General features: G+C 31.8%; 1 protein-coding gene across 1 annotated transcript; it reads right to left on the bottom strand.

Moving 5' to 3' along the window:
• LOC132732082 (large ribosomal subunit protein uL11-like) lies at positions 1-26,857 on the bottom strand. Its single transcript, XM_060718429.1, has 6 exons — positions 26,688-26,857; positions 11,858-11,931; positions 8,875-9,055; positions 8,274-8,381; positions 1,531-1,622; positions 1-151 (listed from the first exon to the last, which is right to left on the bottom strand). The coding sequence occupies exons 1-6, from the start codon at positions 26,722-26,724 to the stop codon at positions 146-148; spliced, it is 498 nt and encodes a 165-aa protein (XP_060574412.1). The 5' UTR covers positions 26,725-26,857; the 3' UTR covers positions 1-145.
• Between the last annotated feature and the right edge of the window lie 998 nt (positions 26,858-27,855).

The following is a 27,855-nucleotide window of genomic DNA, read 5'->3' as shown; positions in this document are numbered from 1 at the left end:
ACAGATTTGGCATACATGTTTCTCGGTGTTGAAATCTTGTAAATGAAATTACCTTTATGGGTTTTTAAATGATTAAAAAGACCAGTTGTTATTTTTTTTTTATTATTGTTTTTCTCTTCACAAGTCAATTCATTTTTCTTGACCTTTACTCCTGAAATAGAAGAATTAAGATTCATTCACATTTCTTCAAATAAAAACAATGCCACAAATTAGTGTATTTCAAAGAGAAACAAATCAGAGAGTTAAGTTTCCACATAAACTTTCAGTAGAACGAAAGTCAATATTTCTCATCATATTTGTTCAGCCAGAAATTATTAACAAGAAATTGACAACAATATATATATATATATATATAATTTTTTTATGAGAAAATACTATTCCGACCATGAACAATTCATTTTATCTTTCTTTTTAACAGATGCTAAATAACCGATATTTAACAATTGCATAAAAAAATCAGTATCTGCACCATAAATATCCTTAGTGCTTAATGAAAATACAAACTGCATTTCTCACTTTATAAAATTATTTTGATATAGCTCTGTGCAAAAACGCTACATAATGATGAATAGATCAACTATTGGTGCTACTGCTTTTATGTTCAGTCCTTAACCAGCTGAATTTCTTAAATTGACTTGTCCAGCTTCAAGCATTCAGTGATTTTTTCCCTGTATTTTACAGCCAAATAAAGGCTGTTTCCTCTAGCTCGAAATAGGTATATTTTCCCCCTGAAATGCCCTGTGCACTTTTTCACCAGAAACATGACTCAACAGCATCTGACTTATTATATCAGCTAGAAGACAGAAAGCTGTCCCTATAGCCTCTGATTTGTACCATGCATGTTAAATCGAATTGAAAATTTTATTAAATGTGTGGGTAAATTCCATTCTCACTTGTTGGAATTTGATTTTCCCCCTTTTCTGATTTATCGTGCTTTAATTTCCCCTTCAGAAAGCCACAGGTTGTTTTGAAAATTGTAAAAAAAATCACTGGCATTGGAAAGTTGTCCATCATCAGTTTTGGGTTTTTCAAAATGAAAATTTTAAAGTTAAGTCAGCCAAGAATACAGCTTGCAATGCTGCCTGGCCAGGTTCTATGGCAAAGACTAATCACTTCAGTTCCAGCAGATTAAGTCATAAGAGCTACTGAGCTAGTCAGACTAATCATGATCACTTCATAACAGACAAACTTTTACACAAATAAATTCAACACTTATTCACGATCAAATTATAGTGAAAATTTAGCAATCTTTAAAATCTTTCTTTGCTCTTTCAGAATTAAACAAGAATCATAAGAAATGTACAGTTTTCTTAGTTTAGCCTGCCAATCAGATTTTAAGTATTTCCACATTAGCTTTCAGAAGAACGAAAGTCAATTTTATTTTCCTCATCTTAGCTGGCTATCTTTAAAATATTAGACATAACCCTTGACCACGAAATTAAGAATTACTCCAAATAATTTTTTTCTCAAGGTTACAGCGGTTATTATTAAATAACGTGCACAGAGAAATATATACAAAACGAAACTTACGTCTGGGATATCATATCCACCTTCATTAACTTCATCAATAACATCATGTGGTGCCTTACCGTCTACTTGGCAACCCACAGACTGGGCTGTTCCTGTAAATTACAAATTTAACCCATATAACAAAACCTACACAATTGGACAGATGAGCAATCTGGTATTATGCATCTTTTAATTTGCAATTTATAAACATTCTATTAATAAAACCTATCAAATTTTTTTGAGTGAACAAGTTTCAATGAAAGTGACCTCATATATTAAAACACTTTTCATTCTGTTTCAAAAGCTATTTCATGTCTATATTTGTTTAATCATTGGTCACTTAAGAAAGGCTTCCTGTAAAAATAGAAGAAGCCAAAAACAAATTTAATATGTAACTCTATGAGAGGGTATGTTGTTAACTTCGCAATTTCAATTCAAGACAAAAATTTGTTGACCTAGTTTTTGACCAAAATTGGACCATATATGAATACTAAGTTGGAAGAAGATTAAAAAACATCTCTATAGTCCCAACGTCTTTTTTCCTGGCACTGACCCTAAACCTAAATATTCAATTAATAAAAGCTTTCAAAATATTTTGAGTGAACAAGTTTCAATGAAAGTGACCTCATATATTAAAACATTTTTCATTCTGTTTCAAAAGCTAATACATGTCCATATTTGTTTAATCATTGGTCAAAAAAAGGAAAGGCTTCCTGTAAAAAATAGAAGAAGCCAAAAACAAATTTAGTATGTAACTCTACGAGAGGGTATGTTGTTAACTTCACAATTTACATTCAAGACAAAAATTTGTTAAAATACATATCAAAAGGGTTGTATTCAGATTACACCGATACTGGCAGTTCAGACCTTGGAAAAATGTTAAAATCCACAATTATTTTTATTGGGGTTTTTAAGTCACACCAATACTGTAAAGGTTTATCACAAACTCTGTACAAAAAGAGTGTAAACATCAATCAATCAAGACTGACCTGGTGACCTAGTTTTTGACCCAAAAAATTGGACCATATATAAATACTAAGTTGGATGAAGATTAAACAAGAGGGCCATGTTGGCCCTGAAGTCGCTTACCTGTATATAGCCCCCCCCCCCCAGAGCGGGGCCAGTTTAAACCCCAGGGCTTTTATTTGAACAAACTTTAGAAGATGTTTCATGCTAAACATCTAAGGTCTAGCTTGTTGGGTTTTTTAAAAAGATTTTTTTTACACATACACCCCTGGGGCAGGGCCAGTTTTGACCCCAGGGCTTTTATTTGAACAATCTTTGTAAACTTACTACAAGATGTTTCATGCTTAATATCTAAACTCTAGCTATTCGAGTTTTTTCAAAGAAGATTTTTAAGTTTTTGTTATACACATATAAGGAAAATCAATGTCCCCCTGGGCGGGGCCAATTTTAAACCCAGGGCTCTTATTTGAACAAACTTGGTAGACATCTTTTAGAACATGTTTCATGCTAAATATCTTAGCTCTAGCTCTTTGGGTTCTTTAAAAGAAGATTTTCAAGTTTTTATCATATTCATATAGGGAAAATCAATGACCCCCTGGGGCGGGGCCAATTTGACCCCAGCGCATTTATTTGAACAAACTTGGTAGACACTCACTAGAAGATGTTTCATGCCACATATCTAAGCTCTAGCTCTTTGGGTTTTTTAGAAGAAGATATTTAAAGTTCTTTCTTGGTTGCCATGGCAACCAGAGTTCTGCATGGAATTAAATTCTTTCACCAAAGGAACATTCCTGTGAAGTTTGGATGAAATTGGCTTAGTGGTTTATGAGGAGATGTCATTTAAAGTAAAAGTTTACGGACGCCGGACGAAAAGCGATCACAAATGCTCACCCTGTCACAAATGACAGGTGAACTAAAAATATCTCTGTAGTCACGTTTTTTTTCTTGGCACTGACCATAAACCTAAACATTCAATTAATAAAAGCTTTCAAAATATTTTGAGTGAACAAGTTTCAATGAAAGTGACCTCATATATTAAAACACTTTTCATTCCGTTTCAAAAGCTATTACATGTCTAAATTTGTTTAATCATCGGTCACTTAAGAAAGGCTTCCTGTGAAAATAGAAGAAGCCAAAAACAAATTTAATATGTAACTCTACGAGAGGATATGTTGATAACAATTTAAATTCAAGACAAAAATTTGCTGTTTGTTTGTTTGTTTCAATTTATGCCTTTTTCCAACAGTATTTCAGTAAAATAGGCGGGTAGTTTCCTAACCATCGTTCCTGGAGAGTTACACCAGTACTAGACTACCTTCCTCCGCGCTAAACTACCAAAGCATCTCCCGGGGATCGAACCCACGCCAGAGAGGTAACTGGATTAGAAGTCATCGACTCTTAACCCCTCGACCACGGAAGCAGTTACAAAAATTTGTTAAAATCCATATAAAAAGTCAGGGCTGTATACAGATTACTCTGATACTCGCAGTTAAGACCTTGCAAAAATGTTAAAATCCACATTTTTTTTATTGGGGTTTTTAAGTCACACCAATACTGTAAAGGTTTATCACAAACTCTGTACAAAAAGTGTGTTAAACCTCAATCAATCAAGACTGACCTGGTGACTAAGTTTTTGACCCAAATTGGACCATATATAAATACCAAGTGGAAGAAGATTAAAAAACATCTCTATACCCAACGTTTTTTTCCTGGCACCCTAAACCTAAACATTCAATTAATAAAAGCTTTCAAAATATTTTGAGTGAACAAGTTTCAATGAAAGTGACCTCATATATTAAAACACTTTTCATTCTGTTTCAAAAGCTATTACATGTCTATATTTGTTTAATCATTGGTCACTTAAGAAAGGCTTCCTGTAAAAATAGAAGAAGCCAAAAACAAATTTAATATGTAACTCTACAAGAGGGTTTGTTGTAAACTACACAATTTAAATTAAAGACAAAATTTTGTTAAAATACATCAAAAGTTAGGGCTGTATATGGATTACTCTGATACTCGCACAATCAGACCTTGAAAAATGTTAAAATCCACAATTATTTTTTATTGGGATTTTAAGTCTCACCAATACTGCAAAGGTTTATCACAAACTCTGTACAAAAAGTGTAAACATCAAGCAATCAGGACTGACCTGGTGACCTAGTTTTTGACCCAAATTGGACCATATATAAATACTAAGTTGGAAGAAAATTAAAAAACATCTCTATGGTCCCAAGGTTTTTTTTGCCCTGGCACTGACCATCTCTTTCTGACCTTAACCTAAACATTCAATAAATAAAAGCTTTCAAAATATTTTGAGTGAACAAGTTTCAATGAAAGTGACCTCATATATTAAAACACGTTTCATTCTGTTTCAAAAGCTATTACATGTCTATATTTGTTTAATCATCAGTCACTTAAGAAAGGCTTCCTGTAAAAATAGAAGAAGCCAAAAACAAATTTAATAATATGTCAGTGTTTAATCTAGATGTGCGTCTTGCGTAAAATACGCATAAAAATCGAAAAAGACGCACAGTTTCAAAATATGTGCGTTCAATTTAACGCATGCAAATCAGGTGGTTTATAATCCAAAATATCACGATTAGTGATTTCTATGTACTGTTTGATTACTTTAATTTCATCAGTTGAATAATTTTTCAATTTCTTTAGTTGAATAATTTAATTTCCGATGATTACTTGAGCAAGACTAATCCCCCATTTGCTTGAAACATTAAATCCCTGTGATCGGTAACCGCCCATTATCGGCATTAGCCAATCAGAGCGTCCATTTTGCATGAGAGCGAATCGCCTACAATGGTGAAATATGCGCCATTGGCGCTAAAAAATGAGAATGGCACAGGAAAATTGTCAGCAAAGGGCCAAGGGTGCGCCAGACTTTTATTGTACCAGACAAAACTTGTACCAACAGCAACAGGTTACCCATTCCCCTGTTATTACGCATATTCTTGAGTTTACTGTATCCATTTCCCTAGAGCATTTTTTCGAGTTATCTACTTACCTTATCCCTTTTCCACACAGATAAGCATTTCCACTACCGTAAATTTAATCCAATAAAGCAAACAAAAAATCATTAATCTACTTAATATTTTAAATAAATATCGGTAACTGAAAAAAAAGTGTTGCTATTTTAAGAAATGCTGTAAGTTACAGTATAATCTGACAGGTGTGTAAATTGAATTCCCCTAAGGTCACTCAAGTTCACGCGGAGTGTAAAAAAAAGATGTCTATTACGTCATCAGAATATTTGACAGGGTGATTAACCAATCAGGGAAACATTGTGCATGACTTTTTTTCATGATCAAAAGGTCTGTCTGTGTATGCTTTCTACACAGAGGCATACAAGGAGCAATAAAAGTCGTCAGTATGTATACAGTGTGATAGGGACATTTTGTGCAAATTACGAACAATTAAAATGGATAATGCACAGTATTAGACATAAGTAGTAAGAAAATATAAATTATGCAAATTAGATTTTTGAGCAGCCAATAAAAATTGTTTTGCCTGCAATTAATATTAGTACCAAAAAAAAACTTTTTTATACACTTTAATTACTTAATCGCTTGTTATAAAAACATGCAAATCATGTCAAGGATCTGCTATTAAAAAAAAATTTCTGCTAAGACGCATTTATTTTGCTACATGACTCATTGATTTTGCTAAAGGACTCATTGTTTTCAAAAATGTGCGTCATCCGACGCATTGTAAGGAATTTCTAGATTAATCACTGATATGTAACTCTACAAGAGGGTTTGTTGTAAACTACACAATTTAAATTAAAGACAAAATTTTGTTAAAGTTAGGGCTGTATACGGATTACTATGAAACTTGATATTTGCACTTCCCACTTTGAAAAATGTTAAAATCCACAATTATTTTTTATTTGGATTTTAAGTCACACCAATACTGCAAAGGTTTATCACAAACACTGTACAAAAAGACAACAATCAATCAAGACTGACCTGGTGACCTAGTTTTTGACCCAAATTTGACCATGTATAAATACAAAGATGGCAGATTCAAAAACATCTCTACAGTCCTGTCTTTTTTTTTCCTCCTGGCAATGACCATCTCTTTCTGACCTCATAAATTCACATGTTTTCAGTCTCTTTCAAAAGCTAATACATGACAAAATTGGTTTAATCATTGGTCATCTAAAGAGGTAACACACTCGGATCTCAGGTATTTGATTGGTCAGAAACTGCCACAGAATGTACACTGACCAATGAAAATTCAGAGATTTCAGAAAGAACTCTAAAAGTTTTGTAGCCAGGCTGCAGCTTATTTAATTGAAAATACAAAAATATCAAAATATCCAGGCATGATAACTGTGAATAAGCAGAATTTGTGTAAAGATTGCAATGTTTTGCAAACCTTGTGAATTCAGAAAATTCAGGGTTTTTTTCCTCAAATTATAACAAGAGCACCGCTAGGCAGAGCATTATATGCCCGAAAGTGATTTTTTTTTAGTAAAGATGAAGCATTTGTAAGACATGGGAGTAAAATAAAGTATTACCTCCTTCAATATAGTGGTCCAAATGGAACTTTAAATTATGCCCCAGAACTGTTTTCAATTCTAAGGTAAAAGTGACTTTGACTTTTGACCTTGTGACCTCAAAGTCATTAGGGGTCTTCTACCCAATATGGACAATCATACTATGAAGTTTAAACACAGTAGGCCAAATGATACTTAAGTTATGTTCCGAAATATGTTTTCAGTTTTAAGGTAATAGTGACCTTGACCTTGTGACCCCAAAATCAATAGGGGTCTTCTACCCAATATGGACAATCATCCTATGAAGTTTGAATATTGTGGGCTAAACAGAACTTAAGTTATGCTCAAGAAATTGTTTTCAATTTCTAAGTAATAGTGACCTTGACCTTTGACCTTGTGACTCCAAATTCAATAGGGGTCTTCTACCCAATATGGACAATCATCCTATGAAGTTTGAACACTGTGGGCCAAATAGAACTTAAGTTATGCTCCGGAAACTGTTTTCAGTTCTAAGGTAATAGTGACCTTGACCTTTGACCTTGTGACCCCAAAATCAATAGGGGTCTTCTACCCAATATGGACAATCATTCTATGAAGTTTGAACACTGTGGGCCAAATGGAACTTAAGTTATGCTCCGGAAACTGTTTTCAGGCCATAGTGACCTTGACCTTATGACCCCAAAATCAACAGGGGTCTTCTACCCAATATGGACAATCATCCTATGAAGTTTGAATATTGTGGGCCAAATGGAACTTAAGTTATGCTCCGGAAACTGTTTTCAGTTTTAAGGTCATAGAGACCTTGACCTTTGACCTTGTGACCCCAAAATCAGTAGGGGTCTTCTTCCCAATATGGACAATCATCCTATGAAGTTTGAACACTGTAGGCTAAATGGAACTTAAGTTATGCTCCGGAAACTGTTTTCAGTTTTAAGGTCATAGTGACCTTGACCTTTGACCTTATGACCCCAAAATCAATAGGGGTCTTCTACCCAATATGGACAATCATCCTATGAAGTCTGAATATTGTGGGCCAAATGGAACTAAAGTTATGCTCCGGAAACCAAATTGCTAACGGACGGACGCCAGGGGGTATAATATAATATGTCCGAAATTCTTTCGGGCATATAAAAAGTAAAGAAGCCAGCAATATAGACCCTAGTCAAGACTTGGCTGACTGAATGACCAATTAGGTAAATGATAAAAAATATATTAGAATTGACACTGCATACAAATTAAAAAGATATTTCTTTAAAATTCATTCATTTTTCAAATTATTAGTACTTACCCAGAATTTCCTTTACAGTGCCGGACAAATGTTTGGCCATACTTCTCTCTCTCATGGTACGTGCAATTTTTAGAATATCATCAAATGTTAAATTGCCAGAGTGTTTTACTGAAACATAAACAGAACATGACTATAAAAGCCATCTCAATGCAAAGTATGGTAAATGCATGTCTTGGAGTAAAATGCATGTACAAAGCAAAATTGAACAAGTGCCTGTGATCATTCTTAGATCGTAAAACAAACACGGGTCTTTCTCAATTTAGTTCTGTAATCATTTCACAGACATGGGGTGAAAGTATTTTTAATCTGAAAAAACAGATTCACAAAATTTCTTCACATATTCCAGCATTAGAACAAAATAAATAGTAAACATGGAAGCTGCATATACACATTCTTTAGATACTCGGACATTTTCAGTTGGTGAAAAATGGTGCAAGTCACATGACTTGACAAAAGATTACCACCAATTTCCTCCAAGACCTTGAAAAATGAGTATATATATATGAAGAATTCATCTGTTGATTCTGGTACATTTTCTTGTCAATATTGGAAGCGTTAAGTAGCTACATAAAATTTTTAAACAATTAAAAGCAATTCACACCATGTTTGACCTTCTTCCTGTCCCTAGGTGGCTCTTTCAATGCCTTAATGAGGAGGGAAGCAGCACTGGGTACCACATCAACTTTGGCTTGTCTGTTCTGTACAGTCAATCGAACTGTGATTTTCAGACCCTTCCAGTCACCAGTGTTCTTCACAATGTCATCACCAATCTTCTTTGGGGACTGTAAATATATTTTATGTTTTCTTCAGAAATCAAGCAGTCTATGCGAAAGACTTCTGAGTTTTACTGGACAGTAGGTCCTGTAAACTGAAAATTTTTACTGGACCAAACATGATTTTACTGGACCGAAAAAAACCTGATTGGTATAGCATTTTGAGTCACTTGATAAGTGTCAGCAGTCAAAAAATTTGTGTACAAAAAGAAAACTATATTATCAACAAAGTGAAGTTATCTTTTTTTACCACAATCAAAATGTAAACATAAATATTGTTATACATGTATTCAATGGATTTTGCTATTTAAACTTTAATTCCATACAGACTATATACTAGCAAAATGAGAGGGTAAATTTCAGCAAAAGTCTGGCATATGTAAACAGAATTATATACATGTATATCGGTAATTTAGTGAAGTTGACAGATTAATTGTTCAATGATTTTGGTACCTTCACAGTATAGTTTAATTTTTGTCAACATCTTTGACGATCTTTCATAGCTAAACAATTGAGCACACGTGTAATTAAGCATTACTCTAAGTCTGTGGATTAAAGACGTAAATTGTTCCAATTAATACACTGACAATTTCATCTGTGTAAACAAACTAATAGCCGGTGACCTTTCACATCTGGGCCGCTTATGTAATTTACGCGGCCGCTTATTGACTTTTAATTGTACTAGTTGTCGGATATTTTTATCTTACGTAGTTACATAAAAGTTTGCATTATGAGAATGCATAACAGTTGACAAGCATTGCACGAGCTTATATTGTGTAATGACAATATTTTGATATGTTTTGAATTTAGGTAAATGATTGGCCTTTGCAAAATGTTGAATGTAAGGTTTTTAATAACAAGAGGGCCATGATGGCCCTGAGGTCGCTCACCTGTATATAGGCCCCCAACCCCCCCCCCCCCCAACGTTGCAGAGCCAATTTAACCCAAGAGCTTTTATTTGCACAAACTTGGTAGACACCCATAAGAAGATGTTTCATGCTAAACATTTAAGCTCTAGCTCATTGGGCTTTTTAAAAGAAGATTTTTTTAAAGTTTTTACTATACACATATAGTTAAAAACAATGACACCCCTGGGGCAGGGCCAGTTTTGACCCCAGGGCTTTTATTTGAACAAACTTTGTAGACACTTACTAGAAGATGTTTCATGCTTAATATCTAAACTCTAGCTATTTGGGTTTTTTCAAAGAAGATTTAAAGTTTTTGCTAAACACATATAAAGAAAATCAATGACCCCCGGGGCGGGGCCAATTTTGACCCCTGGGCTTGTATTTGAACAAACTTGGTAGACACCTATTAGAACAATGTTTGATGCTCAATATCTTAGCCATAGCTCTTTGAGTTCTTTAAAAGAAGATTTTTTAAGTTTTTACTATATGCATATAGGGAAAATCAATGACCCCCCGGGGCGGGGCCAATTTTCACCCCAGGGCTTTTATTTGAACAAACTTGGTAGACACACACTAGAAGATGTTTCATGCCAAATATCTAAGCTCTAGCTCTTTGAGTTCTTTAAAAGAAGATTTTTAAGTTTTTACTATATGCATATAGGGAAAATCAATGACCCCCGGGGCGAGGCCAATTTTCACCCTAGGGCTTTTATTTGAACAAACTTGGTAGACACCCATTAGAACATGTTTCATGCTAAATATCTTAGCTCTAGCTCTTTGGGTTCTTTAAAAGAAGATTTTTTTAAGTTTTTACTATATGCATATAGGGAAAATCAATGACCCCCCGGGGCGGGGCCAATTTTGACCCCAGGGCTTTTATTTGAACAAACTTGGTAGACACTCACTAGAAGATGTTTCATGCCAAATATCTAAGCTCTAGCTCTTTGAGTTCTTTAAAAGAAGATTTTTTAAGTTTTTACTATATGCATATAGGGAAAATCAATGACCCCCGGGGCGGGGCCAATTTTCACCCCAGGGCTTTTATTTGAACAAACTTGGTAGACACCCATTAGAACATGTTTCATGCTAAATATCTTAGCTCTAGCTCTTTGGGTTCTTTAAAAGAAGATTTTTTAAGTTTTTACTATATGCATATAGGGAAAATCAATGACCCCCCGGGGCGGGGCCAATTTTGACCCCAGGGCTTTTATTTGAACAAACTTGGTAGACACTCACTAGAAGATGTTTCATGCTAAATATCTAAGCTCTAGCTCTTATGGTTTTTTAAAAGAAGATATTTAAAGTTTTTTCTTTCGGTTGCCATGGCAACCAGAGTTTTGCATGGAATTAAATTCTTTGAACAATTTTTAAAGGTGACCACCAAAGGAACATTCCTGTGAAGTTTGGATGAAATTGGCTTAGTGGTTTATGAGGAGATGTCATTTAAAGTAAAAGTTTACGGACGGACGGACGACGGACGGACGGACGAAAAGCGATCACAAAAGCTCACCCTGTCACTTTGTGACAGGTGAGCTAAAAAACCTTAACTCTTTACAGGACCGTCGGGCCGTCAATACATATATTTTTACCGGACCTTCTGAATTTTTACCGGTCAGGGCCGACGGTCCGACGGTCTTTCGGAAAGACTGATCAAGTTGTTTTTTTTTCATTCAAAATCTTCCATTACAATCTTCTTTAGTTATTTACTTGCCTATAAAATGTGTCAACCTTTGGAATTAAAGTAGGCTCAAGTCATAAAATAACAAACAGGTGAAACTGTAAAACAGAATATACTGTTACAGTTATTCAATATATAGGTATTCTAGACTACACTGACAAATTGAAACTAACTGAAATTTTGTTATATTTGGTGCAAAAACATGATAATGGTCATTTCACTTACCAGACCAAGGGGACCGATTTTAGGAGCCAGAGATGATGTTGCTGGTACTTCTCCTCCCACTGCCTTCACATAGACTGTAACATAGAACATACTTCAAATGAACAGCAAAGTTATGTTATATTATAGATAGCAAGATGTCAACCAGTGATTTTCATCTTAAAATAATACTAACAAGCAATTATCATAGTATTGCGAGCAATCCATAAGTCCCCTACCGGTAAGAGCCCAAGCAACATTCTGAAGGGCCATTGGCCATTCACTTAGGTTCCTATTTTAAGTAAATTTGTTGAAAAAGTTCTTGAAAAGTGATCATAGGAAACAGTTTTTATGTACAGACAGATAGACTGAAGGACACTCTAAAGTTATCTTTTAAACATCCCTGTTATCAAAATGTAACATTTTTTTAAATCCTATCATTATTGAAGAAGTTGGAGTAAAAATTACCAATTTCTCAAAAAAAAGTCTAAGTTCAAAAGGGGCATAATTCTGGAAATAGTCTTGCTAGAGTATTGAACACTCACAAATGTTGAGTGACAACAAGAAACATTTATATGAAGTTTGAAGTAGATACATTCAGAAAAAGAAGTTATTAAAAAAAAAACAATGTTTTTTTCATGAAAATTTTAAGTTCAAGGGAGGTAATTCTGATAAATTTTGTGCTAGAGTTGTAAACCTTGTCACATATGATGTGGTTGATGACAATCAACTTATATTTAAAGTTTGAAGAAAATACCTTAAGAAATAAAGAACTTAAAAGTGAAAAAACTTAAAAACTAGAATCAGAAATCTTGAAATTCAGTCTATTTGTTGCCATAGCAACCAGAATTTTCAACATAGGAAGATAAAAAAGAATGTGCATAATTTCCATACTGCCATCTACCCATATGTCAAGTTTCATAAACATATTTTCAGTACTTTTTGTGTTATCACTGGATCCAGGTTATGTGTAAAATTTGCCATATTTTCAGTCTATTTGTTGCCATAGCAACCAGAATTTTCAACATAGGAAGAAAAGAAAAAGACGTGCATAATCTCCATACTGCCATCTATCCATATATCAAGTTTCATAAAAATATTTTCAGTACTTCTTGCGTTATCGCGGGATCCAGGTTATGTGTAAAATTTCCCATATTTTCAGTCTATTTGTTGCCATAGCAACCAGAATTTTCAACATAGGAAGAAAAGAAAAAGACGTGCATAATCTCCATACTGCCATCTATCCATATATCAAGTTTCATTAAAATATTTTCAGTACTTTTTGCGTTATCGCGGGATCCAGTTTTGTGGACGGACGGACTGACGGACGGACAGACGGCCGGACTGACGGACGGACGGACAGACGGACGGAGGGTAAACCTAAAGTCCCCTCCGGTAAACCGGTAGGGGACTAATAACAGAGGCCTACACTATCTCCCCAATTGAAATTTTTTTCCAACTTGTGGTTTTTCTCAAGAGATCTGAGATTACACAAGCTTTTTTACTTCCCAAATTAGCAAATCTATGGTTCTTCCCAAACTATGAGGCAAACGCCACAAAGGCCTTTTCCCAATTACATGAGAAAAAACCCACTGTCAACCTATGAACTTTTCATGTTACAAGCAGAAATGCGAATTCATTGATAGGATTCGTATCCAGTTCAAAGTATTTTCATTGATCCAGTCTTCGCCTTAATTTTTTATCAGCACTAGCCCAGTCGGGCTAGCAGCTTACAAAGTTCACAAGCCCGAACAGATTTTAACTAGCCCGAACCAAAATGGTATTTTTTGCATACATTTTGTACAAAAAATTACACTTTCTATATGTTTTATATACCATTTAACATTATTAAAATATCAACTAATCAACTTTTCTTCCTTTCATTATTTAAATAAGAAGAGTTTAAACTATATATTAGCAACCCCAACTGATAAGCCTACAGCTTAAGAAATTAGCGTAAAAATCGATAGTGTGTTCATAAAATTGATTGTAAAACAATAAATTTTAATATTGACCATTATAAAAGTTATATGAAATAAATCAGTGATAAATTGTCTTCAAAATGATATAAAATTCATTATTCATGCATAATATGCATTTTAATCATTATCAGTTAATCTTAATATACAGGTGTATTTTCGGCCGATTTTACAAAACCCGATTGTGGACACGCGCTTGTCACATGTATGCCGCATGACCTTATTTGCGGGTCATTTGTTGCTAATTAATATTCATGATTTTTTGCAACCAATCAGAAATATGTATACATTTCATCCTGGAATTTTCGTCATTTAAATATGTTTACAAACAAAAAAGTTATGATGCCCGATACTCGCCGACGATTTGCTTGAAAACTATCGGTAAGTGAAGAAAAACGAATAGTGTTCTAGAAAATAAATTGAATTATCTTTAAAATGATTCATAAATCATAAAATTATGTTGCCATTAAAGCACCCGCATCTACGATTAAATACTGCGAGTTGTGGAAATTCAACAGTCCATCAGAGTCCGCCATTTTGAATTCACCGACGCGGTGAAATCCGATTATTTCCATTACTGATTTATCACGTATAAACGAGTAACAAAATAAAATTATGGTAGATAAAGTCTTGGTATATAATAAAATATATCAATATATAATTATTTTTTTTAAATATTAGCGCATTTGTCTTTAAAATTGAGATATATGTTTCGGCGGGCACCTGCTCAGTTTCGGCCAATTTTCAAATTCTAAAAAAAATTTGTTTTTTTACCGATGCTTCAGGTTTCAATGAGATATCGTATATTTAATAAGGAAATAATTTTTTATTAAATATTAAATTAATTTTTTACGGTTTTATAATTAATTAAAGCAGAAATTTATTTCTTATGAGCAATTTACATGGTGAATGCAGGGTCGACCTGCTGTTGTCAGTGACAGTTTTGACTGAAAAAAATCTGTTAACCTCTACGCTCATATACATAGGATAAATAATATTTTTAAACAATGTATTTAAACTTATTTTGCCAGCATTTCTTTTTAATTCATGTATGTTTTATTATAATTACTAACTTTATACTTTATTTTTTTCCAGGTGCATGACTGACCTGACAAAAAAAAATATCATGAAATAATATTGATGATGACAATATTTGACAACACTTGGATCATTTGGACAAATATAAGATGACAAACCAATGCTGTTAATGAATAAATCTTGTCATACAGTAGTATACATTACCAAACACAACAAGAACTGTCCCAAAATTGTTAATGGGGATGCTGAGATGTCTGCTTTATATTAATTGAAATCCCGAATCAGCTATGTTAAGAAATAGAGTCGACTAATTTCAACGAAAATGGTTAAAGATGAAACTCCTTTAAAAAAAATCTGGAAAAGGGGAGAAGCAGATCTTTCAATAGCATTTAAAAAGTATACCAACTGGCATTTATCTGTAAAATATATGATAACAGCTAGTATACATTACCAATCATTGCAAGAACTGCCCCAAAATTGTAATGTGGAAGTATGTTTAATTGCCGAGATGTATGCTTATTCATTGAAATCCGATGAAATGAAGACAACTAATTTCAAAGAAAATGGTTAAAGATGAAGAAGACTCCTTTTAAAACAAATCTGGAAAATGGGAGAAGCAGATCCTTATAAATAACATTAATTTAAACAATTATGTCCTATGGCATTTATCGGCAAAATAAATCATATTGATATTATAGAGCTCTTGACAAAGACAACTGATATCCAGGTGCATCAATTTATGTTAGCAATGAAAAACTTTCTTAATTTTGATCTCAATAAATTATAGCAAATCAAATCAATTTCATTTCTTTTGGTCTAGTGTGGAATTTCGGGCTGTTTGACTTATGTTCAATTTAGAATATACAGTTGAGTTCACACTAAACTTCCCACCCTTGTGCACTTCTAGTGCACTATAGCTGAACTAGAAGTGCACACCGTGTGCACTTCTAGTGCACTAGACCATATGACCAGGCTGGCCAGGGAAGTTGACACCTAAAAGGTTTATTGGATAATTGTATATTAAGTGACAGGGGGCATCTATTGATAAGCTGCTGTAAGAAAAAAAAAACTTTGGGAATATATGGCCTATTCGTGATTAATTAATTTTAACATTTTAGGTGATATCATGTTAAAGCTTAACATCAAAAAAAAAATTTATTTATTGTAATCATATTTTTATTAACCAGTATTTAACTGTAAGTGTAAAATAATACCCCTTAAAATTTATAGAATTAATAAGGTTAAATTTAAATATGCTCCGTAATGGATAATTGTGTGAAAGTGTTTTAAAGCTATTTTAATGGCCATGTATTTCAATTTTTCTAGAGTACAAATGGGAAAATCAATGTGATAATTCTGGCCCAATTAGTTTAGTTTGTAACAACATAAACTTTTTTTTCATAAGCTCAAACAAATCTAGGAAATTTTTATATTTAAGCTAAAATATTATTCCTATAATATATAACTTAGAGACAATTCCTCATGTTCAATATTGAAAGAGAATATTAATACATTGATTTTAAATCAATCAATATACTGTGATAATTTAGTATTCAACTGTGTAATGCTTGCATATGTTTATAATAATTAAAATATTATCCATTAAATTAATAAATTTGATAACTTTATTCATGATTTCAATATTAAACATTTAATGTATAAAGGGAATGCTTTTATTGAAGAGGAATATCTCAAGTCATGCTGTGTATTGATATTTTACTGAGAGTGCCTGTTTTCAATACACCACTCCAGCTGATAAGAGGGCCTCAGGGTAAATAACAAAGAACAGTCAATTTTGCGTATATAGGATTATAAGTCTCTAAAGCGGAATTTTGAATATTTATCCATTTATCCACATTTCTTGCCACTCTGCATAATCATAGATAACTTAAGAGGCAATTCCTCATGTACAAGATTGAAACAGAATATTTAAATTCATTGATTTTAAAACAATCCATACACTGTGATATTATGTTTTTCAACCATGAAATGCTTGCATACTTTTTAAAGATATAAATTATAAAACAATTTCCATGAAATCATGGAGCTAAATATAAGCATGAAATTAAAAAAAAATGATAAATTTATTCAAGATTTCTATATTAAAAATTTAATGTATAAAGGGAATTCTTTTATACAAGAGGACAGTCTCGAGTCATGCTGTTGTATTGGTATTTTACTGAGAGTGCCTGTTTTTCATTATACTGGTCTCCTGCTGATAAGAGGGCCTCGGGGTAAATAACAAAAATGCAGATGTATGCAATATATATTTAAAATTTCCTGTTTTTTTTTTCCCCAAAATACATGTAAGACATCTAAGATAAAGGACTATAATTTTTGTATAATCAAATGTAAAATAATAATAATAATGGCATAAACGCATGTTAAATATTATTGTCATTATTGCCTTTGAAGTGGAATTTTATCTTATCATAAAAAAACGGTTTAAAATCAATATCAGTGTTAAATTTTCTGGAATGAACTCATATCAATATTTATCCACATTTTTCTTGCAATTCTGCATTAAAATCATCTTTTAGTTTCTGAACTGGGAAATGTTAGTTTTTTCTATTATAGATTTGACAAATTTACCTTGTCAGTTTTAGAAGATAATATATTTTAAAGAAAATATTTAAATACATGATTATAAAACTTTTGCAACTTCCTTTTCACTGTAATGCAGATCTGTTTTTTTTTTTGTTTTTTTTTTTTTAATAAAATACCATACATGAGCAGAAAACGGTTACAGAAGATTGAAGTGTCAAAAGTCATGCTGTGTATTGGTGTTTTAATATAGTACCCTGCTGATAAGAGAGCCCCTCAGGGTAAATAACAAAAGGCAGATGATAAATATAAGTAGGCAATGTAAATTCTGTATTTTGCAAATAAATTTCATTACAAGTAGTACAAAAAAGAAAACTGTAATATTTTTGCATTTTATAATAAACTCATAAAAATAATTATATTGCATAATTATGTTACAATGCATGAAAAAAGAATAAAGATTGGTGTCGTCTAAAAAAATGGAATTGAAAGAATTTCTAATCTTTTTGTTAATATCCATGTCAGTTTAAGTATACAAGTGTCCCACAGGTACATATCAATACTTAATCCACACATATCAATACAAAATATACCACCATTATATATAAATATTTATTTTTAGAATAATATATATATCATTTATATTAATCTCAGGTAAATCTCAGTTTCAGAAGGTAAAAGAGATTATAAATGAGATAAAATTGACAAAATTTTGGCCAATTATAAACATATTAACTCTTTAATGTATTAAAGGCTATTAATGCTTAAATCATTACTTTAACTAAAACAACCATAAGTTAAGATGAAAATAAATAATTGGTATAATTCCCCCCCCCCCCACCCAAAAAAAAGAAACCCCATAAAAAACTTCACTGAATTTTGTTTAATTAGCATTTCAATGTTTCATATTTCATTACCAGATTATAATAAAATAGAATCATATTAAATATCAATTAATTTTGTTTATTTATGCACTTATCAACATTAAAGTTATAATTATTTATATTTACTTATTCTAACAATTAAGTTTTAAAGTACAAAATCAGTAAAATTAATGACTTTGAAAAATTATTGTTCTAATATTTTACGCCATATTTTACAAAATCCAATATTCACAACTTCAAATTTATTATGAAAAACTATTATACAGATATCTATATTTATCTATTTTCATGTAAAAGTCAAATTGCTATTCATTGAAATAAAAGGTAACTGCTTAATACATATACATGTAATAGGTCTGGTGCACTACTAAGTGCACTTTTGAAGTGCACTAGTAGTGCACTTTGAAGTGCACTAGTAGTGCACATCTAGTGCACTCCTTGTGCACTTTGTGTAACCTTTAGTGTGAACTCAACTGTACTGTGATAATTCGAGACTGCGGGAGTTCTGGAAGAAGAGAGTTATTTAATAACTGCAAAAGAAGTGAATAATTATTTTTTGAAAAAAAAAAAAAAACATAAAAGCATGACATTGCAGATGCTGTCAGGGTTCGACATTAACGGGGTCCCGGGATTCCGAGGATCCCAAAAAGTCGGGAGGAATCCCTGTGACTCCTAGCTAGGGATTCCGTTGGGATCCCTGAAAAATTGCTGTGTAAATTTTTGAAATTTTCTGAATTAATATCATTGAATCACAAATATTCAAGAAAAGTGGTTCAAGAAAGAAATGAAAAACCCCGCCGGTAAAAATTACACTCTTGAATTATGTACGCTAGTTTTTCTTTGTGCAGTGACTGCTATCAACTCATTTGCGACATATATTAATGAAAAAATTGTTTTGGCAAAAGAAACATTCTTGAAAATTTTATATCATGCATTGACTTCATAAAATAGAGTTGTGAAAATTCAAAAAAGAAATGTAATTATCGTATAATTATTACACAAGCGATGTGTACTTCAAATTTGGGTTGATCGGCAAAGCCGGCGGTAGCTACAAAGCTATCCAGTGTTTGTTGTTTGGTTTTTTTATTGCCAAAATTCGGCACTTGTGATCATTGTAAATTTTCGTCAAAATTGTGAAAAAAAGATAACTGGTGTATTTTTTTTCCCTACAGTAAACTACAGCAAAAGTATAATTAATAAACAAAATAAAAATAATCTATACTTTTAAGTTTAAAATCCTTTTTGAAACTCACAGCCTTCAATGCTAAAAAAACATTGTCTAACTAAAGTCTAAGGTCAATCAAGGTCACGCAATATTTACCGACAAGAAATAGAAAAATCCTTAGGTGAAACATACAGCAAATGACGAAATATACAGCAAATGACGTATATTTCATCTGCAGACAGTGCTTTGAGCCAATCAGTGTTGTGAACTACATGACTGCTGTATGCGGTGAGTGCCTTTGATGTGACAGGTGTCAAAACTTTAAAAAAAAAAATCAATACACAGGGAGGAAAGGGATCGGACATTTCAGTGTAAAATTGAGAACAATAAATTTGGATATTGCACATCCTGTCATGGACTTGGAGCAACTTATTATTTTTAAAAATGAAATCATTTAAAGGTACCGTACTTGTAATGCAAACAAAACTTTTTCTTGATATTTTTATTAGCTTAAGTAAAAAATCATCAAAATATTTAATTTACAACAATCTATGGGATTTTTCCTTTTAAACACAAAAAATGTAAGATGAAATCAAATATTTTTTAAAGTGATCATAATTAAGAATTTCTTTAAAAATGACATGAAAGTAAATAATTTTCTAAAGTTATCCATACCAGACCTTTCTGGAATATGGAGCCTAATCATTACCTGTAATTTTTTAAAGATCTACAGATGATAAGTGGGCTCTATTTCAGTGAACCCTAGGCTATCTGGGAAAATGTTTCCCCAGTTCAACTTCCTACTTAACTTCAAAAATTCAAACCACAAGTCCCTTGTCAAGTCACTTGCATTATACCTTCATTTAGATACAGAAACTGGTTCACAATTATCAACTCCAGGGAGAAAACAGGTTTTAGCAAAATAGCTATTTTCAAATCCAACTCTTTTTCAGTGAGCTTAATGTTATTCTGTTTCCATGTTCATGTAAAAATATATTATGTTTTAATTTTTTCTTAGCAGTCCAAATATATATATACTGGTAAAGTTAACACTTTGAAACGCTTTTAAATATTTAAACAGCAATATTTCCAAAGGGCTCATAAACTTCATTTTCTGCATCTGAAACAAGACAATATATCCTGTATGTAGTCTCAAAAATAAAAAGAATTTGAAATCGAATTGCTGCACTCCCTTGCTATTCTTCGCCTTCATATTTTACTATTTTGATCTGAGGAATCCCTGACATTTAGGAGGAATCCCTGAATTAAATCTCAGGGATTCCTATGGGATCCCTGGTAAAAACAGTTTGTGTCGAACCCTGGCTGTAGAGCAATTTGATATTCATTCATGTTGGATTTCATTATACAGTGCTGCTGTAGTTTTTTGTTACTTTATATATGTCGATAAATGAAAAATTAATAAATTTTTTCAAAAAATTTATCGATGCCTTGCCCACTGTATTAGTCTTAGTAATTGCTCTTCTACATTTAATGGTCTGTAAAATAACCCAGTTATATTCAGTAACACCTAATCTACCTATATTCCAAATTTCATCAAAATATCTCAAATAATAAAAAAGTTATGGTATTTTAAATGTGAAATTTGTCATAAACGAAGTCATTTCGGTTCCGTCAACGCGCAAGCATTTCTTATTGACTGTATATAGTAAAAATTCTTAAAAAATGCGCAAATTTCAACATTATTAAATGCCATAACTTTTTTATTTTTAAAGATATTTAGAAAAGGAAAACTGTTCTGAAATGCTTATAATGAGCACTATAAGATGAAATAAATTGTTTATAAATACAATAAAATAAAAAAATTGGTGTGGGGTTGCTATATATATGAAAAGAGGATATTTTGATAATTCTGTGGCATTGTCCACAGACACTGAAAAAAAATTGTTTAAAAACTGAAAATACTCTTCTCCTCGTTTAATGTAACCATGTCGGTTGATACATGCATTGACAACATATTTATATTCCTCTTCGTATTACTTTTTTTTTTTAGTGTGTTCCTTTTTGGCTTAGTGCCTTCAAAATACAAGAGAAAAGACACAGACTTCCCGAAATACGTCGGTCCGACGGACATGTCCGATAAATTTTGATCAGGTCCGACGAGTTTTTATTCCGGATCGGTCCGACTGTCCGGCTTTTATCCAAGCCGCATGTATACAAAATGGCGTCGCTAAAGGTGCCAAACCTTGGAAAAATCAAAAATTTACGTCAGAGGAACGCACAGAACAGTAGTAAAAGGATAAAAAGAAGGACCTGAGACAAAATTTAATGAAAATTAGAAGCAAGACAGTGAATCGTTGGTGTATGATAGGGAGGAGATGAAAATGCGCTGTAAGGAATGTGCCGATTTTTACGGCGAAAAAAATAAAAACAAAAAGTGTTTAAAAAAAACAACTTATTCTTGTTTTGATAAAATTTTATTTGGCCCAAGATTTTTTTCGGTCCGAAGATTTTCATGGTTTGTCGACGAATGTCGCGTTTTTTTTAACTTTGGGGAAGTTAAAGACATTTGTAAAGCATGGGGCCCTTTTTAAATGAACATTAAATTTATACGCTTTTAAGTTCAAAAGCGAAAAATTTTTTAGGCCAAGTTTTTCCATAAAAATCGAGAAAAATAAAAAATTCTGGGGGAAAAATTTATAAAAAATTTGCTTTTGTTTTGTTATAATTTTACTGCCCTTTAAAAGTTTTTTTTTAAATAAATCAAAACTATTTATAAAAATTGTTCAATGTGAAAAATAAAAAACTTCCCTTTTTAGGGGTTCCTGCTGGTTTTTTGGTTACACAAAATTAATGACAGATTTTTTGTTGCTGACTGTTTTTGTTTAAAGTGTAATTTTTTTAAATCATACGGGGTCAGATGGGCTTTTTCTACTCTATTTTTCAATACTTTTAGTCCGTTCTTTGGTTTTGATTATTTTATTGAAATTAAAATTAAATGAAAATAAAATTAATAAAATTTAAAAATTTTATACCAAAGATTGTTTTTAAAGGAAAATTTCCGAAATGAAAAAACTAAATGGTCAAAAAAATATTGAGTCAAAACTGCGATGGAAGGGGAAAAAATATTTTTCCAATAATAAAGGGGCAAGTACAACTTTTTTTTTATTTTTTGTAAAAAAAATTTAATTATGTTAAAAAAATTGAATAGGTTTAAGTCCTAAAATGTTTCCCCAAATTTACTTTATAAAAAATTTATTTAAAAACCCCCAAGAGTTACTTCCCATTTTTCTGATTCATTCCTGCACTTTTCGTTTTCACTTACAGCGTGTTGAAAATTAACTTTTGTTTTCCATCCAATTGCAAAATATTTGTTTTTTAAACCCAAACATTCTTTGTTTGCTTGTTTTTCCCAAACATTTTTTTATTTGGGATATAAAAAAGCCCTCGCCAAGGGCTACCATTTGGATTTTCATCGACCACGAAAATTTTATCGATTGGGTGGTCGGTCGGGGGGTTAGTCAAAGCTGTTGTCAGGTAAAAATTCAAATAAGAAAGTCCTTTTAAAAAAATAAAGGGGGGAAATTCTGCTCAAAAAATTTCTTAAAATGATTTTTAAATTCTGGAAAAAAATTTGTTTAGTTGATTAACGTTTTTGGTTTAAATTTTTTACAACATTAAATTTATTATTTTTTAAATACAAAAATTTATTCAATAAAAATTTAATTAAAAAAAAAAAAAACCAAAAATTAACCATGTATGTACTTTCTGGGTTTTCACGTTCCAACAAACTTTTTCCTATCGTTGCAAGTTTTCACTGATCAAATCCCCTTTTTCGTCGTAATTCTTAAAAAATCCAAAGGGATTGTTGTACAGTTTTATCGCCATTAACCCATGTATATACTGTTGCTCTAATTTTTTAAAAAGGATTTTTTTTGGGTTAAAGAAAATTTAGGGTACTATTGCCCCAATCGTAAAATACTATTTCTTTGCTTCTTTCCCGTACTTAAAAATTAAAAATGGCGCTTTTTTATTTGACCCGCTTCAACCATTTTTTAATATTTCGTAAAGGGGGGCTCTGTTCATTTGACTTGGAATTGATAAAAAAAAGGTTTTTGTTATAAATTTTTATGAGAAATTTTAGTGTTTTCTATTTTTTTTAAAAAACGCCAGAATCGTGTGTTACATAAATAGTTGGACGTCAAAAATAATGTTTAAAATTGGTTTTTCGAAATTTTCTCATTTCTTTGCTATTTGAAAAAATTTTAAAAATGAATTAAAAGCTTTAACGTTGGTTGACCCTTTCAAGGGCACAAAAAAGAGATCCCGGTCTGTTTTTCTTGCAGCATGTTTTGTTTGTCGGTGTTTTTGTTTTTGGGGGGCCTTATATCTTTAATACTATATAGCCCCGTTATGAAAATATTTGTTATGTGACAAAGGGTGTATGCCCCATTCAAATAATCATAAATCACATTTTTTTTTCCCAATATGCATAAACAATGCAATCAAATTTGATCAAAAATTTTTTTATCAGGAAAAGGTTATTAGTTCAGGAAAGGTTATAAAATTTTTTTCTTTTTCAAAAAAATCAAAGGGGGACGGCCTTGAAGTTCACAAAAAATTTTTTGATGGTTTGAAAAATTTATCTAAATCAGAAATGATTCAAACATTCCCCAAAACTATTTTTATAATTAACAAGGTAAAACCCCTAAAAAGGTGTCTAGCCCAATAGGGTTTTTTTCCCTGTAGTTTTTTACACGATAAGCATAAATAAAAAAAATTATGCAATTTTGTCAAAGATTTATCTTCGAACCAAAGTAAAAATTTTTTTTATATTTTATATTAAAGGTTATGGCCTCAAAAGTACAAAAAAAGTTTTTTGGAGGTCGCTCGTCGTGTCCAGGAACACAAAATTTAAAATTTGCAAACGTGGAATAATATCGGGGTTCCTGGTCAGGATTTTTATGAGAGGATTTTTCTCATCATTTGAGAAATTTTGTGAGAGAAATTAGATTTTCTTGAGAGAATTTAATTTTCCATGATGGCGAGGTTAAAAATAATGAAATTTCTAACTTTTTAAAAATTCACTGTAACATATATACAAATTTTTGGGTTTATTTAAAATTGGAAAAAAGGGAAAAATATAAAAAAGAAAGAAATTTTTTTTTAGTTTTTTTCCCCTTGTTTATTACAGGATTTTTTGTTTTCACTTTTAAACTCACCTATGCCTTTTTTTTTGTGATTTTTAAAACATATAAATTCTAATTGTGAAAAATAAATATAACACCTTTATTTTGAAATTATAAAAAGAATTATACATGATATTTACTAAACTATTATTTGCAGTCAATGTTCAATGGACAACACTGTACTGTACAGAAGTGATTGTTGATTTGAAAGAAATATTTTTTGTAACCTTTCATTTTTGTTTTTACTTTATGATTCTCTTCACACACCTCCCTCATTAAAAAATATACCTAACACATAATGAACAAATATCTCTCAATATCTTATAATCCACAAATATAAACAATAACTAAAGTAATTTTTATTCATAAACATCATTTTTAGTGTTATAAAAACACTTTAAATAACACTCGGCTTCCTTTTAGAATTTGTTTTAATCATGACATCGCGAAAATATGTGACAAATGAAAATTTGTCTGTTTTCCGCTGAAACAATTCACAATTCTAGCTGTTGCTGATTGCAATTATATAAAATTAAATTTTTTTGTTCAATAAAAGAACATATATTAATCGGCTATATTCATCAGGAATCGTAAAACAAAATTTTAAAATTGTTCTTTACGACAAAATTTACCGTGGTTGATGTGACATTTTTTTAGAAGACAAATTTTACCGGTAGATTATTTTTGACATGTTCTATTTTTATTTTAGTCTGTGTCTCAATTTTTTTATTAAAATCAATTAAAAGTGTTTTGTGTAAATTCTCGACTTACAGACAGATAAAGGTTAGCCATCATACCGTATTTCTGTACGGTGAATTTGCGGTCTCTGATCGGCAATTATTTTAGGCTAAATAATTCTTAGTGTTGGACTACTTTTTGGAGTTTTTTACACCGATTTTATTAATAAACAATTTGAAATTAAATTCTTGATGGGAATCGTGAATTTTTCATCATATTTTTGTGTAATTTTAGCATTCCTTAGATTGTGTTTAGACATTTTCCGGCTCAAATTGCCGTGCGAGATTTTCTCTCATTTCACAAATTTCTCTGAGATTTTGGTGATATTTTTGCGAGAAATCGCGGAAATCGCCCCCTAGAATGATCCCTGAATATCACAAGCATTTATCATGCTGGGCAATTAAAAATACATAAAAGTAATCAAAATGTACCAATAACCTATAATGACAATGTGATATAAACTCACCTGCGGCTTCAAAATATTTCCCGTTGAAATTTCTATAAAACACCGCCATCTTGACGAATGTAAACAACCGTCACCTGATTGGTCGTTTTTTTTTTTCGAAATTTACGTGTATATTTTCGGGAATAAAACCGACCAATTCAGGTGACGGTTGTTTACATTCGTCAAGATGGCGGTGTTTTATAGAAATTTCAACGGGGAAATATTTTGAAGCCCGCAGGTGAGTTATATCACATTGTCATTATAGGTTATTGGTATATTTTGATTACTTTTAGGTATTTTTAATTGCCCAGCATGATAAATGCTTGTGATATTATCTCCAACGATTGCAACAGTCGTGTAACTTTGTGTTTCCTGCGTAGCCACGATCGATGTCGACCTCGCGAAAATGAACAGTTTTTTGTTACTTTGACGGCCAGTACTCGTTAAGTATAAGAGATATAAGAAAAGTTTTACATTGGTTCGATAGATAAATCATTCGACTACAAATTGCATAATTCCTTTTTATTTATGCTGTATCGTGTAAAAAACTACGAGGCAAAAACCCTGATTGGGCATAGACACCTTCTTATGGGAGTTGTTACCCTTGTCTATATATTAGTATATAGTGTAATGGGAATGGACTTAGAATTCATTTCTGACTTAGGATACATGTTTTCTACCATCAAATACATATTTTGTGAACATTCAATGAGCCGTACCCCTTTGTAAAAAATAAAGCTACATGAATGAGATTTTAGTTGCAAATAAATTAAACGAAATTTAAACTCGTACAGGTTTTTTATAACGAGTCAACATTAACAAAATTACCGTTTTCATCTTTCACATGTATATAATTGCTGTGCTCTCAAATGCTCCATAATTTCATTTAATCTAATGTCATCATACAAGCTTACCAATGGAAACTGCGGTTGGATCAAATTTAGGAGGCATGTTTTAAGCTTTACTACACAGTTGAATAGCTTCAATTCTTCGAAGTTGTGTTGGATGAGTCCGATATTGAGGACACGACCAAAAAGTTGCACCACCCAGAAGAATTGATGTGGCGGAAAAGGAAGTGCTGTAGCGGTGTCGTTGTAAAATTAAGTTGTCAGAAATAAGAAAGGTTGAACGCTACTGAGGCATTCTTCGCTCTAACTAATAATATACAACAAAACAAGTGCAATTTCAAATGAAATTATTTTGAAATGCAATTAACTCTATATAAAATAACGGACTGAAATTAAAATTCGTGATAAAAATAAAGCTTTCGTTGTATGGTAAATACTTAACCATTGATATACATACAGCGGGGCATTGAAAATTCGACAGAACAGAGAAATCACAGAAATAATTAGATGAAAACTTAAAATGAAATATTCAAATAAAGTATGTCTGTAATGAATTACAAAAAAAACAAATTGCTATGTTAAAGCGGATATCGTACTTTTTATCCGTTGAAATGAAAGTGCCTATATTTTACCTTGTTTTGTTTAATGTTGTATTATATGGGGTACTTGCAAAAAAACTGAATCTGACAGTCAGGGGTGTAACTTAAACACGTTATCATTTTTATAACCCATAGCCGTTATAAAATTTTATCCGTTTACTAACAGGATCAACTTTGTAAATGTTTATTTTATTCGTATATGTTCTCCGTTTACATCGAAAAGTGACTGTAAGTACACGTATTTTGTACAGTACCGATAAATCAACAGGTTAATGCATCTCATAGTCAGGTCACGGTCTAATTAATTTGAAATATGTGCTATTTTTAGCTCAAAAATGACCAATTTTTCGAATTTTGAGATCGCTGTTGCGCGAATCTCAAAATTTTCCTATTGTTCTGATAATTTTTTTATGAAAGTATAAACAATATGCTTTCACATGTCTGTCTTTGACTTGGTGAGCAAAGCTGATAAAGTTGTGCGCAGGGCATTTGAAAAAAGGTAATACAAAATCATTTCTAACTCTTTTGCGTTATTTCCGGAAAGTAGGGGAAGCAAGAAAAATAACTCTTGCTACCCTATCAGGCTTTATTCCCAATTGTCTACCATTTATACTACTTAACATAATAAAATTCTT

Source organism: Ruditapes philippinarum, unplaced genomic scaffold (assembly GCF_026571515.1).
Source record: "Ruditapes philippinarum isolate M1 unplaced genomic scaffold, ASM2657151v2 ctg237_1_1_1_1, whole genome shotgun sequence".
Classification (NCBI taxonomy): domain Eukaryota; kingdom Metazoa; phylum Mollusca; class Bivalvia; order Venerida; family Veneridae; genus Ruditapes; species Ruditapes philippinarum.
The sequence above is the reverse complement of the archived record's forward strand: the minus strand, read 5'-3'. Positions and strand labels throughout refer to the sequence as shown.

Coding starts and splice junctions, on each gene's coding strand:
- LOC132732082 (XM_060718429.1), bottom strand. CDS start 26,724: ATGCCTCCTAAATTTGATCCAACCGCAGTTTCCATTG. Junction 11,932..26,687: donor TCCAACCGCAGTTTCCATTG/GTAAGCTTGTAT, acceptor TCTATGTTACAG/TCTATGTGAAGGCAGTGGGA. Junction 8,382..8,874: donor CAGGAAGAAGGTCAAACATG/GTGTGAATTGCT, acceptor TTTATGTTTCAG/TAAAACACTCTGGCAATTTA.